Source organism: Meriones unguiculatus, chromosome 2 (assembly GCF_030254825.1).
Source record: "Meriones unguiculatus strain TT.TT164.6M chromosome 2, Bangor_MerUng_6.1, whole genome shotgun sequence".
Taxonomy (NCBI): domain Eukaryota; kingdom Metazoa; phylum Chordata; class Mammalia; order Rodentia; family Muridae; genus Meriones; species Meriones unguiculatus.
The window spans coordinates 77,749,528-77,766,142 of NC_083350.1; the positions used below are offsets into that span (position 1 = coordinate 77,749,528).

The following is a 16,615-nucleotide window of genomic DNA, read 5'->3' on the forward strand; positions in this document are numbered from 1 at the left end:
AATAAAAAAATACATTTTTTATTATTATTTTATTATTCTCATGAAGTTGGGCATGGTGGTGTTTGTAATCCCAGTACTTGGGAGATAGAAGCAGGAAGATTACTTACTACAAGTTGAAGGCTAGCTTGGTCTGTGTAGCAAATACCCATTCCAAATAGGGCTTTATGGTGTGAACATATCTCCAAAGTAAAAAAAAAAAAAAAGAAAGAAAAAGAAAAAAATAAAAGGTTAGGATGTGTGTGTGTGTGATAAAATATATAAAAGAGGGAATGTAAGATTCTTTGAAATGAGGGGCCTAATTCAGAAAATGACTTCCCGAGAAGAGGGCTTAAAATAAAATAGGACACTCAGCATGAGTAACAGTTAGTTGGAGAAACAGAATCCTCTACATTTATTTATTCATTAATTTTTTTCATTCATTTATTGAATTCCAGAAACATCAGCATTGTTTTAGCTATTTACATGTAGTAAGCAGAGATCTGATGTCTGACTGCTTTTTCAGTGTTATGAAGTCATATGGTAGAGGGTTAAGGAAACACATAATGACATAATTGAGAGAAGTATTGTAGAAAATAAGAGAGGGTTATCTACCTACACAGTTAACATAGCCTAAGGATTAAAAAAAAAAGTTGGCATGAGAAAACTAGGGTGAAAAGCATATTTTGAACATCCTGAACTGGAAAGGAGCTCAAACAAAACTTAAAAAAAAATCTTAATGGAAGAAAAAATGCAAGAGTTCAAGAGATTTGGGGTTGGGGGGAAAAAGAAGTACTAACAGCAGCCAAAACGTATGTTAAGAATTTGGGAGGCTGTGGCTCAGTGATAGAGGACTTGCCTACCGTGGGTAAAGCGCTAGGGCTTCGTCTCCAAAATTAAGAAGGGCAACCAGTCCTTGCAATTACAAATACAGCAATGTGGAAATAGTAGATTAACAGGAAGTACAACTCATCTGTTGCAAGCCCTTCCAGCAGAATGTTGTAAGGAAGAGAGAGAAGATTTATTATTTAGGATGGGACGGGGGAGAGAGAGAACAACATTTTTTTAGAGTGGTTCCCAGATACCTACTTGGGGCATTTAGTTGAATGGTAATGAGATTAAGTGAAATTAGCTTTACACAAAGGAGATAGAAAATAGATATAGGGAACTAGAGAGATGGCTCAGTGGCCCTTTTGCAAAGAGCCCAGATTTAGTTTCCAGCCCCACATGGTAGCAACTGTCTGTAACTCCAGTTCCAGAAGAGCCGATAATGTCCTTTCTGACTTCTTTGGATGCCATACATGTATGTGGTATACATTTGTACATGTGGGCATAAGATAAAATACTCACACACATAAAATAAAAATATATGTAGTTATTTTATGCTCATCAGTGTTTTGCCTGCATGTAGGCTTGAATGAGGGTGTCAGATCCCCTGGAAGTGGAGTCACAGACAATTGTGAGCTGCCATGTGGGTGCTGGGATGGAAGAGCGCCAGTGCTCTTTACTGCTGGGCTATCTCTCCAGTCCCAAATAATGATTTTTTTTAAAAAACTAAATAAAAAGCTAAGCAGTGGGTCATATATCTTTAATTGCAGCACTTGGGAGGCAGAGGCAGGTGGATCTCTGTTAAGTTTGAGACCAGCCTTGTCTACAAGAGTGAGTTTTGGCCAGCCAGAGCTACACAGAAAAACCTTGTCTCAAGAAGAAAACAGCTTTCGCACTCTTGTTATGAGGCATATGTATCTCTATCTTAAAAAAGAAGTTAAGCCAGGTGTAGTGGCATATATGCAATGGGGTGGAGGGCAGAGATACAGCTCTATGTTGCCTCCTGCAGCAGCCTGAGTAGTTATTTTTATAAATACTTTTCAAGACCTTGTTTTGTTCATTGTGTTTTTTAAAGTCAGAGTTGTGCCACACCTCCTCCAACCCCTTGTGAATGAGATAATATTGGTAGGTGGCTGTGGAGGTGCCTTGATGGGGCTCAAATCTAGTAAGTTAAAGCCTTATATAGGTTACAAGGACTTTTTACAAGGTGGTTAAGACATGTTTTTTCTTTTTATTTTGTTTTTTTTTTATTATAAATGGAGCTTCTTGTGAGATTTCTAGGAAGTTATAGGCTTATACCTGAAAAAGGAAGGCTATGTGCTTAGGCCTTCCTTATACATGATTCATTACTATTTTGACAAGTACTTGAAATATGTATATATATAAAAGGAATATTGTCTTCTTCAAATACTGTTAATTGTGCTGGAATTCTTGACTCTTGGCTGACGAGATTTCTTTTTTCTTTTTTTGGCTGACGAGATTTTAACCAGATTCTGAGATAAGGGGCTTCTTTCCCTTCTCCTGTGCCCTTAATTAGCTGTCTTTCTAGCCTGTTTCAAAAATGTGTGTGTGTGTGTGTGTGTGTGTGTGTGTGTGTGTGTGTGTGTGTGTATGAGAGAGAGAGAGAGAGAGAGAGAGAGAGAGAGAGAGCCTAAAGATAAAAATTGTATATTAGGCATATTAGACACAGGGACTGAAGAGCTGTCTCAGTGGTTAGGAGCACTTGTAGAGAACCTAAGTTATATCCTTAGCATCAGTACTAGGAAGACAGAGGCAGGAGAATTTGAGGTCATGCCTGGGTATATAGTGACTAGCAAGACTGAATAACCAAGTCCTTATCTCAAAGACCAGTGGGGGGCTTGTCAATGCTTTAGGGGAAGAGACTAGAGAGATAGCTCAATCAGTAATGGATCTCTAACACCCTTGTAAAAGCCAGGTACAGTGGCATTTGCCTGTAATCACAATTAAGGAGTGGAGGAAGCCTAGACCAATCCCTGTCATTCACTAGCCAGACAATCTGGGAGCTCCATGCACAATGAAAGATCTTGTCTCAAGAAATAAGGTAGAAAGGGCTGGCAAAATAGCACAGCCATAAGGCACTTGCTGCCAAGTCTAGTGACCTGAGTTCAATTCCTGAACCCCCATTGTGAAAGGAGAGAACTGAAGTTGTCTTGTGAACTCCACATATGTATGCTGCGGCATGCTTGCCCGGTCTAGTAAATTAATTTTGTTTGGAGCATACAAAGGGTTTAAGATGTGTGGAGGTCAGAGGACAACTTGTAAAAGAAGTTTTTTCCTCTACCAAGTGGGTTCCAGGGACAGACTTGGCAGTAAGTACCGTTCCGTGATAGGCCGTCTCACCAGCCTTCTAGGTTTCTTGTCAAGAAAGCCTTCTAGTTTAATTGTCAAGATTGCCAAGTGCTAGCTATATGTGGAGTGAGTACAGGCCTATAATCCTAGCACCCAGGAGGCAGAGACTGAAGGGCCTACAGTAAAGGTCAGCATGAGCAATAAAATAGCACTACCTTAACTGAGAAACAGCAGAGAGGAGTGTGACATTCTACAAAGTATTACAGAAAAAAATTAGGACCTGAAAAACCAAGAAATGGTTAACAAGTTGTCACAGATCAGAGGAAACTGTTGAATACAGTATGATGTCCGAGATCAGACCCTGGGTTAGGAAAAGTATATGCCTAATACTTGTTGAAATTCCAATAGTTTGGAATTGCATTAATATAGTATACCAAAGTTAATTTCTTAGTTTTGAAAAATCTGTGTTTGTTTAAGATGTTAACATTAGAGGAATTTGGCTGAAGGATATAAAATCTATTCAAAAAAGATTTGTTTTTTTTTAAAGCATATTCTAAATTGTTAAGCAAAATATGTCTCTGATAACTGCTTAATGGGAAAAATCAAGGTTGTTTATTATTTATATTGATTGGATTCATCATGTGTTTGTTATAATAAAATATTTGGTAAGTTATATTTATGTTATATATTTATATTTAAGTTACATATTAATTTCAGGAAAGATTAGTAAAATCAGATCGAAGCTGTAGACATGTAGGTTCAAAGCATGATGTGAGAAGTCAAAACATAAGAACCAGGGCTGGAAAAATGGGTTGGAGATTAAGAACATTGGCAGCTCTTCCAGAAGGCCCTGGTTCAATTACCAGCATCTATGTGGCAGCTCAGTCAGCTGTAACTCCAGGCCTTGGAGGTCTTATGTCCTCTTTTGGAATATTTGTGCACCAGGTACACAAGAGTGGCAAAACACTAAAATAAAAACAAAAAACATAGATGATGCCAGGTGTGTGTCTTAATCCCAGTACGCAGAGGTGGAGGCAAGAGGACAGCCACCTCAGGGTCCTTCCGCAGCCTCTGAATGTGGGGGTTGTGGGAATATGCCTCTGAAAGTGTAGGCATGTGTTTTCAATCTGAGTTTGCTGCAGTATATGGCTCATAACTAGCTGTACATGGCAGAGCAAAGAGTGGACAGTGAGACAGAATTGTGAGTGATTAACTGCATGTGAACTTTACATATTATATATTTCAGGCATTCCACTATTCTGTTTCTCATGAATAAATGACTATATATTTCTGTTTTGGAAAGGTATTCACTCTGAAAACATATTAGTGTTCTCTCTCTCTCTCCCACATCCCCTCTCCCTCTCTCCCTCTCCTTCTTTCCCCACCCTACCTCTTTTAAAAAGGATACTGAGTTTTGCCTCCTTTTTACCTGGAGGGGATAAGCATCAGTTGGTTGAAAATACCATGGTTTTGATATGTTTCAGAGTGTTTTCAAAGATGCACCCAAAAGTAAAGTATAAGCATATAAAAGTAAAAATTGAAAGTAGATTGTGACATTTCCAGAATTCCATATCAGTGTGATCTAATTTTGACATGAGTTAGGAATTCCCTAACTAGAAGAGAAAAAAAATACTTTGTTTGTTTGGGGTATTGTTTGTTTTTAGCTTTAAAATGACCAGCAACAGACTGAATTCTTCCTTCCTACGGTGCATTTAATTGATGAGGCAAATGAAATTTTTTTTGTAAATATTATTCATAGTCAGAAGCACCTGTTTATTTATTAAAAATCCAGCCTCTATCTCATCTTTCAACTTGTTGACAAGAAACGTCTATATTCTTGTGTTCAAGAGATTCAAGAATGAATTCAGAACTTAAATTTAGGACCAAAAATCTTCAACCAAGTCTCCAAATACTGGGGCTAAGGGAAATAGCTCAAGAGTTAAAATGCCAGAGCCCACATTAATTTGATGTGGACAAGCAACGTGCCTGTAATTCCAGCCTCAGCAGGTGGAGCAAGCTGACAAAGCTGGCAGTATCCTCAAGCTCTGAGTTTGAGTAAGAGACCCTGCTTCAGTCCCTGTGGTGGATGAGCAATTGAGGATGGTTCCCAACATCATCCTCAGTCAGACCTCCACATGTACACGTGTGCCCACACAAACGTGTGTACCCACACATACAAACCAGGCATACACACATGCATACCACACACACATAAAACTAAAATTTTGGTCCATGTTTTTTTGTTGGATAGAAGTGATTTGTTATAAAATTACTTTGAAATACTGTTTTGAAATAAGTCTGTACTTTTAACTCACTAATAAGCATTATTTGAAATCCAGCACTCATTAATCTGTTCTCCATAGTTAACCCAAAGATACTTCTAGCATTGGAAACATCAAATATTTCACTCATTTAAATAATTTCCTACTTAGTAAAGTGTCATTGTTAAATTCCAAATAAGGTAAATGCTGGTTTCATTGTTTTTTTGTTTGTTTGTTTATATACTTTGAGACAAGAGTCACACTATATAGTTTTGGCTGGCCCAGAATTCACTGTGTAGACCAGGCTAGCCTGCCTCTACCTCCTGAGTACTGAAATTAAAAGCTTATGTCACCATCTCCAGTCACCATGTTATTTTCTAATTGATATTAAGCACAATGGAATAGTTAGGTCCTCATTGAAGTACTTAGGTTGAATCTTGTTTTCATGGTGTGTGTGTATGTGTTAGGTTTCTGTTTTCTGACACAGGAGAATCTCACTATATATCCTTGCTTTTCCAGAACTGTCGTGTAGACCAGGCTGGCTTCAATTCACAGAGATCCACTATCTCTGACTCTCACATGCTGGGATTAAATTTGTGTGTTAGCAAGCCCAGCTTTTTTGTTTGTTTTTAAATTTTTATTCAAGTTAGTGTAAGAATGTTTGTCTCTCTGTATGTGTATGCACATATCTTTTTGTACATAAGAGTGTGTTCAACTGGGCATGGCACACACCTTTAGTCCCAGTACTTGGGAGGCAAAGGCTGGTGAATCTCCTCAAGGCCAGCCTCATCTACAGAGGGAGTTCCAGGACAGCCAGGGCTATACAAAGAAACCCCGCCCTAGTATGTGTGTGAAGATCAGTAAACAACTTTTGAGAGTCAGTTTTCTCTTTCTGCCATGACTTCCAGGGATCCAACTCAGGGTGTCAGACTTGCTCATCAAGCATTTTTATTCAGTCATCCCTCTGGATTGTGTGTTCATCTCTTCTTTATGATTCTTTCAGCTTTCTGCATACAGAGACACTTATTATCAGTGGCAGTTTTCTCTACTGATTGTGATAACTTTATCCATTTGATTCTTTGTAGCATCCAGACATCTGAAAATAGTATTTATTTTTTATAGTAGATGTGATCAGGATTTTTTAAGCGACAAATCAACCTCAGGGCAGCTTATTGGTCTTCTCTTATTTTTGTGGATACTGTAAGATTAGATTATTATCCCTAATCCAGGAATAATAAAAGAGACTTTATGTTCTTTTTTTCCTTTTCCATTTTCTGACATTCTTACCCCATACATAGTTCTGTATGTACAAATCTATACCATCTTTCTTTTTTTGTTTAAATTGATACAAATGGTTTTTCAAAGCCCTGTCTTATAAGTTTATCAAATAATGAATAAATGAAATTCAGAAAGCCTACAATTAAAATGACGTTCAAGGCTTCTTCACATATCCAAGTTGATTTTCAGTTCTCTGCCTCCTTTACACAGAAGTCTTTGTTACCAGCAAGCATTAAGAACTGGTTCCCAAGAATTAGCACACTTTTACTATTAAAAGTCCAGTTTTATTTAAGCATATCCTCTCAGTTTTGTGTGTAATTACTGCTTCGCTTATGTGTATGTAGTTTCTAAGTGTTTCTAGGTGGTGGTCTGAGTGCTGAGACTCCAGTAATGTTTCTAACCAAAAATTGTATGAACTGAAGCATTTCTGTCTATATTTCTTGTTGACTTATGAGGTATTTCATTATGTCTTTGTTCTAAGTTGAAAAGAGAAGTTATGGAAACTTCCTGACCTCTCCTTTTTACTGTTTTCTCTCTTTCTCGCTCTTGCTTTCTGTGTGTGTGTGCCTGTGTGTGTTTGTGTATTTGAGGCAGTATCAGATTTTCTTGAACTTAAATCCAGATAAATACCATATTCTGTGAGGAATGAAATCTTTGTACATCTTTGCTGGCAAATCTTCCCACAAATGAAGCTTAGGCACTGTTTCCTCCACGCTCGATAGCTATAACAACAAAGTAGTAACTTCCCTTAAAAACTGACTGTGAATTAGAAGAACAAAAAAATAAAAATAAATAGTAGAAGCAGAAAACTGTTTTGTCCTTTATTAAAGAACTGAACAGAAAACCAAACACCAGGTTCCAGTTAATCTGCTTGTACATCTGGTATTATTGCTGTGCTTTAGATCATCACCCCATTCCTAGAGTAGCTATGGTGAAAAGTCAGTCATTAAGAAGATTCATTTCAGATACCTTTCTTCATGTCTTACAAGTACTTCCCTGTCCAGGGTATACTTGTTTTAAGGGGCCATCTTAATTGTATTCACTTTATGTTTAATTAATAGCTATAGGTTAGTTTCAGCTCCCTAGTTGGGCATAAGTGGCTGTTCTACTTTAGTTTATTTTAAAATCAGATGTTCATTTAAATGTGTCAGTTACATATGTATTTAACATCTACAAGTTTTTCACAGTAATGATGAGTTTATAGTTCATTGGTACACAAGACCCTGGGTTCAATCACTGACATTGTCTCCCCAGGAAAAAGATAGCTTATGACCAATATTAGAACCCTTTTCATATCTTGTAGTCACTAACCATTTGTAAGCCAGGTTATAATTTGTAAGGTAATATTAACATTACAATATCCTATTTTGGGATTTAACACTGTCCTATGATTTTGAGTACTTTAATGAGCCAGTTAGGCATGTTTATTTGCCTTGATCCTGATCCTTATTTTGCTAAAGACTAAAAAATCAAATCCATGTTGTTTTTCTTCACAGCTCCCCTATAGTTAACATTATACTTTACTCTATTCTGCATTTCATTTTGCCTTATATTTGGAAATACAGTTATGTTGGTGTCTCTGTTAGAGTAGACATGTTAGTTCTCTCTATACATTCTCTTATTCTTCCCTAATTACCCAGCTGCATAGTGGAACTTAACAGGACAGTATGTTTCTAGATTTCATATGACTTACAGGCCAACTTTAACATACTTTTTACTTCTTTAACAGGTTGCTACTTCTTGTTCAAAAGTTACAACATTGTTTTCCAGTCTTAGATCTGTTTACATCAGTGAGCAGTGTTTTTTCAGCATCCTCATCCTCTTACTGTTCCTATTATCACTGTTTTTAGACACATCTCAAGAATACAACTTTTTTCTTTAATTACGCACTGTTGTTAAGACCAGCTCTACTCTTTATGAACAGGGCATTTGAACACACTTTTAAGTTGAAAAATGAAAGCCTTTCTGAATTTTTACTCCGGTCTTCTATTTAAATCCTAAGACTAGGCTGCTGGCCTCCATTACTTTCAGAAAATGGAAAATGGCTCAGAAGCTAAGTGAGCTAAGCCATCTCTCTCTCAATTGTTTCAGTTTCTCAGGAATTGCTGAACAATGCTGCCAATAAAGATCTCCGGGGATCTGACCCCCATTCCACCTCCCACTGCCTCCTCAGCAGCTCCAGATGCCACCAAAAGAAGGAGCTTTGAAGAAAGTGCCTGTACCCTCTTTTATCCTGAGGTGGGTGAGGCCAGGCAGGGTGATTCTCAGAATATCCTGATGATCAAAGGTATAGTTCAAGACTTTCTTGAAGATGACCAAGAAATTTGGGAAAGGTTATCAAATAGCATAGAATCCCAAAATGATGCTCTAGAACAGATAGCACAAATGTCATGTATGATAACATGCATAACCTTAAATAAGCTCCTGGAGGACAGACTAGTATACTCTTCTCTGTATCTCCTTCTGCCCAACTCCATGTAAACTATACCCACTAGGTGTTAGCCTATGACTGAAAGAGAAGACTTATTAATAGGGCTGTTAAACCCCTTTATTCCCTGATACCTAATCCACATTGTTCTCCCATTCATGTGGAATGGTGGGTAATGCTAGAGCTCAGTGATATCTCAACCTTCTTGGCCACTGTTGTCTTCTGTCTTGGATGCATGCCTGGGTAGGAAGAATGTATCTGTCCCATATGTGAAGTTTTCTATATTAATACTTAGTTTTCATTGATGCCCTGACTTTTACTTCTTCAGTGTTTTATTATATCACACTGCTTAGTTCTACTCTTACCTGAGCCATACTCCATGGGGATTTACTGTACTGTTAAGTTTTCAAAATCCCTTTTGTATTCTTTGAAATTCAAGACTAAGCAATCTTTGTTCTTGAGTAAATCTTGTATCAGTCATCACTGTGTTTTAGAAGTAGGGTGGCATTGTGTAGAGCCTGATTTTCCCAGCATCTGACTTCTCACTCTTGAGTAGTAAGTCATACATCTTACCTGGCCAGTACTGCAAGTAGCCTACTGCAAGCATAATCGCAGTAGTGTGACTTAAGAAACTGCTACATAAAGCAAACTTCATAATCTGCTTCTTCTCCTCGAGAGAGGGAAATCAGAGCAACTTAGCTCCATTCATTTCTTCTGTTCCTGTATTGTTCTTCAGAGATGAAATCTTGTCTTCATTAGAGGCTAAATCCTAGAGGCAAGTCTGATTATTCAGTCCTTCTCTTTAAGCCTTTGGTTTCTTGTCTTCTGTGACCGCCACTTTGACGTTGACATTTATTCTACATACATTTTTAAAACATGAATATTTTCGAATGCTTAATACAAAGTCGGTGTTTATTTTGTACTTTCAATGGCTGGCTTTTTAGATTGTTATAAAAGGAGTATTAATTAGAAACAGTATTTTTTTTTTTCCAGGAAAATGTTTTCTGAACTTCATCTTTTTCTCCTGAGCAAGAGATATTCTAAATTATTCTTCATCAATTTGGGGTTTTGCTAAAATTATAAGCTTTTTTGAAGGGAAATTGATTGTCTTAATGAAGTTTTGTTACCTACAAACCAAATTAAGTGTATACCATTAAAGATTTATTTCACAAATAAGCTAATAACCAATTTTTCTAGAATTTTCTGTAGAAGAAAACAGAATGTGAAGATTAGTTTGCGAATTGGATAAGATGATGGACTTGAAAGCCAACTGCATACTTTTTATCTGAGTCTTTTAAGTGAGGTACCTAAGTTGTATTCCTTTCCCGCATCAGTTATTTCTCAAATAATTGCATTTTAAGTTTTGTTCGTTTATATATGGTTTTAATAAAAAAATAAAGAACAGGTTAGACTCAATTTTTATCAGTAAATATTTCATAGTGATGGTACATAAAACTAAATCACTATTTTTATTCTATTGTTAAAACTAGTGTTCTCCCTGCTAATATAAAGCTTCTATGAAACCTGGGATATTCTGTTAGCAACATCTAGTGTGGTTTAGCCGTTGCTTATTCTTACTGTGAGCTTACATGTCATGCTATTAAAAGGAATAGCAGTAACAGCAGCTAAGATTCAATATTAACACAACATGGTTTAACACTTCATGTAGTTTTGAGTGGTCCTATTCTTTCTTTCTTTCTTCTTTACTCCCAGGTACCCAGTCAACTTCAGATAAACCTTCCCAGCGATCATCAGAAAGCACAAATTGTAGTCCTTCTCGTAAAAGGTCTTCATCTGAAAGTACTTCTTCAACAGGTGGGTGATATTGTTTTTCTAGATTTTCAGAATAGTTTTCTATCTGGAACTTGAGATTAATGAATCTGTGTAAAGCAAACAAAAGTGGTCTTGTCTTCTCAGGGTCACTGATAATAGGTGTTGGAAACATTCCCTAATTTAATTTTAAGAAATTGAAGTGTGGGGGCACTTGCGCAGTGGCTTAGTAGTTGAGAGCATGTATTTTTCTTGGAGAAGACCCGAGCATGGGGATCTGACACCATTGGCCTTTTCAGGGATCTTCACTTGTGCACATACTCAGACTTAACACATATGCACATATTTTTTTTTAATTGAAATTATTTTTTTTTAAAAGTGTATTCTGTAACAGTGTGGCTTGAAGCCCTTTAATAAATTTTTGTTGTTGGGTATGTTGGCACATGCCTTTAATCTCAGCAATTGGGGAGTTCAAGGGTCATCCATGAAATATTTAAAGATAAATTTCCTAAATATACTAAGTATTTAATTTAAAAAATTAAAAGTAAGCTGGTAATCCCAGCACTGAAGAGGCCGAGGCAAGAAATATTGCCATGAATTTGGGGCCAGCGTGGGCAACAAAGCAAGACCCTGTTTCAAAAATATATACGATGATAGTAATTATAAGATTCAGAAATGTAGACTAGTTGATAGAGTATGCATACTTGCATGCATACTTGCAGCCCTGGTTTCTTTCTCCAACACTACCCTAGGCTACATGAAACAGTCTCAGAAGAATAATTAGAAAGCATTGTTGAAAGTACATATCATTGTTTAGAAGACAGAACCATCAAAATGACAATTCTCCAAACCAATCTATTTGTGCAGTGTCGTCTTAGTGAGATTGATTTGAATGACAGGCTGATCCTAAAATATATTTCATTTTATTTTTAAATCGAGAGTGAGAAGGAGTGCATGAGTTGATCAAATCATGGGTTATATATGGCTTTTGTCCACAGCACACAATGTAACATCTATGTAATATACATTGCTGTGTTTTTACATGTTATGTGTGTATTTCTGCTTACTCATGTGTATACATGTCACTTTGCATATTTGGGGGTCAGAGAACAATGTTCCTAGGGTGGGTTCTCTCCTTTTGCCATGTGGAAACCTGAGATTGAACAGATTGAATTTAAGTTTCAGGCTTGGCATCGAGTATATCTACCTGCTGAGCCACCTCACAGGTCCTAGTTCTAAAATGTATATGGTACCCAGCAGGGGTGATGGCTCATGCCTGTTACCTTAATACCTGGGAGGCAAGGGATTTGCCAGGAATTCAAGACCAGCCTGAAATACAAACTGAGACCTTTCAAAACACATAAAAGGGTCTGAGATTATAGCTTCATTGGAAAAGCATTTGTTTCTCATGCATAAGACTCTAGCTAGGTTCACCAGTAAAAAACAAACACACAGAAATGTAAAATATCAGCAGTTTCGCTCTTTCAGAAACATTTTGAAGACTTGTACATGGCTTACTGTAAAGCATAGGCTGGGAAGACAGCTCAGAGAGTAAAGTGCCTGCTGCACAAACACAGAACTGAGCTGGTGCCTCAGCATACAAGCCAGGGAGAGCCAATGTGTAACTCGAGTGCTGGAGTGTGGAGACAGGGGGGTCCTGGAACTCATCATAGGAGCCAGTGTAGCCAAATTTTGGATGAGTTCCAGTTTCAGTGTAACACCCTGTTTCAGAAAATAAAGTGGAGATTGAGGAAGATGCCCAGCATTGAACTCTGGCCCCTTCAAGCATGTGCATGTATACACAAACTTATACATATAGCATACATTCCCACAAAAAGACAGTGTGATATTAGTGAAAGGACAGACAGATTGTTCCTAGAGGTGTTGGTCAGAGCCTGGGCCTCAACAGCTTCCTAACAAGTCAGTCTTGACCACCTGTTCCGAGAAGGCCTATTAAACAAGTAATAGAGAAAAGCAGAAAAGGAATATTTGGTCTGTGACCCTATATTTAAGAGAGGTACAAAGCTACCCATTGACCTCCCTCCTGTAAGTCTGTCATCCAAGTCCTGACATGAGGTTCAGGTTTAAAGAGACAGTAAGTATGTGCACAAAAAGCTACCCTGATACCCCAAGCAAGGACCATGCGTGGAGAAGACCTAAAATCCCGGCTCAGATGTAGCCCATAGACTCAGTCTCTTAAGTGGGTTCCCTACTAAGGGAAGCAGGGGCTTTGCAGCATGAACTCAGGGAATGGCAGTCTGTCTGATCACCTCCCCCTGGGGAAGACAATGCAACTAGTCCTGATGAGACCTGATAGGCTAGGCTTAAACAGAAGGGGAGGCAGACCTGTAGATTAGGGACAGAGCATAGGGAGAGAAGAGAGAGGGGCAACAGCTGGGATACAAATTGAATAAATTGTAATAAATGATAATAATAAAACAAACAAAAAAACTGCTGCCCTGAGCCTGCATAAATGGTTCATTGTCTTCGGGACACTTGCTCTTGCAGAGGGACTGCCTTTGGCTCCCAGCACCCAAACGACTCTTCACTGTGGTTCACTGCAGTTATGGACTCCAGTCCCAGGACCCACGTTATAGACATATGTACAAGCAAAACACAGACATAAGATAAACCTTAAAAGTCCCAAGTTAAACGTTGTAGTGCACACTGCTAATCCCAGCACTCAGGAGGGAGAGGTAGGCAAATGTCTGTAAGTTTAGCCAGGTCTACATAGTGAGACCCTCTCTCACAAATAACAAAAACGGAACGAAAGCAGTCTTTTAGGCTCCGGGCTTCAGCAAGGTGTTGGCATTGCTGAAAACTTTCCTGAAGACAAAATTCCTTCGCTGGCTGGTCCAAGGGCCCTCGCTATTTCCTTCTTCCTAGGTGAGATTCCTGTGAAGGAAAATTGTCTGCAACCTAATAGCAAAGATAGACAAACAGAAGGGCACAAAGTTTTTTTTCCCCTTTTGTGATAGTTTGAATGACAATGGTCCCTATGGGCTCATATTTGAATGTTTTGTTCCCAGTTGTTGGAATTATTTGGTGAGGGTTAGGAGGTGTGGCCTCATTGGAGGAGGTGTGTCACTGGAGATTGGCTTTTAGGTTTCAAAAGACCACAGTAGGCTGTTTGTTTTGCTCTCTGCCTCTATATTCTGGATAACATGTAAATTCTGAACTGTTATGCCTGCCTTCTGCTGTGCTTCCTACCACAAAATAAATATGGACTCACCCACTGAAACTTTTATCAAGTCCTCAATTAAATGCTTGCTTTTATAAGCTGCCTTAGTTTTGGTGTCTCTTAACAGCAGTAGGACAATAACTAAGATACCACTTGAGAGACAGAAGCAGCCAGAGCTCTATGAGTTCAAGGCCAGCCAGGTCTACATAGTGAAACTTTGTCTCTAAGAAAGAAAAAAAAAAGAGTTTCCATTCCTTCCAGGACTATAAGCATACAATATGGCTTACTGAAACAGAAAGTCTGGAAACTGGGCCTTTGAGCTTGTGTTTTGGATAATGGTATATGTCTTCAAGCCTGATGATCTGAATTACAATAAATAAATACAGTTTTTTAAAAGAAACCGTTAAAAGACCAGAAATAGTTGCTCCTTTTTATACTTATTTTTAAAAATATCTATCTATCTATCTATCTATCTATCTATCTATTGTATTTGTGTGCCAAGTGCACAGGACAGAGGTCCAAGGACAACTTATAGAAGTCAGATATACTTTTTCACCTTGTGGGTCTCAGGGATGTAACTCAGATCATCAGGCCTGGCAGCAAGTGTCTTTACCTCCTGAGCTCTCTGGGTGGCTCTATACATAGCCTTTTGATTCATTTGGAGTTGGTATTATGGATGGGTTGGTTAGCTGTTTATTTTAAGACACAAGGTTTTACTAGTGTCGGGCTAGTCTAGAACATTATATAGCCCATCCTGGGCTAGAAATCAAAAGAAACCCTGTGTCACCTCAGAAGTACTAGGATTGCAGTTAGAGCCACCACTCCTGTCCTTCCAGTTCATTCCTCACAAACATATTCTAATACGACTTTTTTTTTAAGGTTTATTTATTATGTATACAAAATTCTGTCTGCATGTACACCTGCACACCAGAAGAGGGCACCAGATCCCATTATAGGTGGCTGTTAGCCACCATGTGGTTGCAGGGAATTGAACTCAGGTCCTCTGGAAGAGCATCCAGTGCTCTTAACCTCTGAACCATCTCTCTCTCTCTCTCTAGCCTGAAGATAAGTCTTTTTAACAAAGATTAGGCTTTTTAACAAAACTACTGACTAGCTGGCTTTATGAAAAGAAAAGGCCATGGAAATTTTAACTTGAAATAGTTTTCTCTGAAATTTGTAAAACCAGAAAACACAGAAGAACACATAGAAAGTCATCATGACCGTGGGATAGACAAGGACTTATTTTTCTTTTTTTCTTTTTCAAGGTTTCTTTATGTAGCTCTGGGTACATGTGCTGTATGTACAGGACATCCTAGAGCACATACTGTAGACCAGGGTGTCCTTGATCTGCCTCCCAGGTGTGGGAATGATGAAAGATTGATCCCATGGGAGGAGCAGAGATCCAGTTACACACCTCACCCTCCCACACTGTTCATTTTGTGGATTTTAACTGGGATGTTAGAAAAATTGTTTCCTGATAAGATAGATGATTTTATGATTCCTAGTACTTGATAGAGAAATATCTGGAATTGGGCTAGAGAGATAGATGGCTTAGTGGTTAAAAGTACTTGTTTGCCTTTTCAAAGGACCCAAGTTCTGTTTCCAGCATTTCATCCTCTCTGGTCTCAAAGAGCATCTATATGCCCATGACATAGACACACAAATACATGAGTAAAAGTAAAATAAATCTTATCAAAAAAAGTAAAATGATAGCATTTTCTTTTATCCTGTGTTTGTTTTTGAATAGGGACTCGTGTAGTCGATATTGGAATCAGACTCACTGTGTAGTCAAAGTTCCCTTAAATATCTGATCCTCCAGCCTCTACCCCTCTCTCAAGTACTGGGTTTGTTCCCTAAACCTGTTACATGTGAGCAGACACTCTGTACACTGAACTCTAGCTCTAATGCCATTCTTTTATTTTAAAAATGTGTTTGTGTGTGCATGCATGCAGGCTGGCATCAGAGGACAACTTTGAGAGGTTCTCTCCTTCCACTGTGGGCCCTAGGGTTGCAACTTGGGTTATCAGCAAATGCTTTCTATCTGCTAAAACTCATCCATCCTAAACCATTTAGCACTAATTTTAGTGGTTTTGGACAGTTTTGTTATGGCCAGCTGTCCTGGTCCCCATTGTGTAGCTCATGCTGACTTGAAGTTTATGGCAATCCTCCCTCAGGCTCCTATATTCTGAGGTTACAGGTATGAGCCACCATGCATATCAGCTAATACCACATTTTAAATTAATCAATTAGAAAACTGAAACCTGTGGATATTAATAGTAATTTATGAACTGGGCAGTGGTGGCCCATACCTTTAATCCCAGTACTTGGGAGGCAGAGGCAGGCAGATTGCTGTGAATTTGAGGCCAGCCTGGCCTACAAAGTTATTAGTCCAGCATAAGTAAGGCTACACATAGAAACCCTGTCTTGGGGGGAAAAAAGTTTAGGGACTGTCTTAATTTCTTTCCTGTGATTGAAAATGACCTGCCAGAAGAAACTTAAGAGGAGTTTATGGTACCATCCATCTTGGTGGGGAAGTCAAGGCAGCAGGAGCTTGAAGCCTTTGGTCACATCATGTCCAGAATC

General features: G+C 38.3%; 1 protein-coding gene across 4 annotated transcripts in view; it reads left to right on the top strand.

Annotated features, from left to right (window-relative positions):
- Positions 1 to 16,615, top strand: part of Ash1l (ASH1 like histone lysine methyltransferase) — a 118,408-nt gene that overhangs the window by 41,045 nt on the left and 60,748 nt on the right. For all 4 annotated transcript variants that reach the window (XM_021637698.2, XM_060377728.1, XM_021637697.2 and 1 more), the window contains one exon: positions 10,795 to 10,896. In XM_021637698.2, coding sequence (XP_021493373.2) covers positions 10,795 to 10,896 — 102 coding nt within the window. The remainder of the gene's footprint in view (positions 1 to 10,794; positions 10,897 to 16,615) is intronic.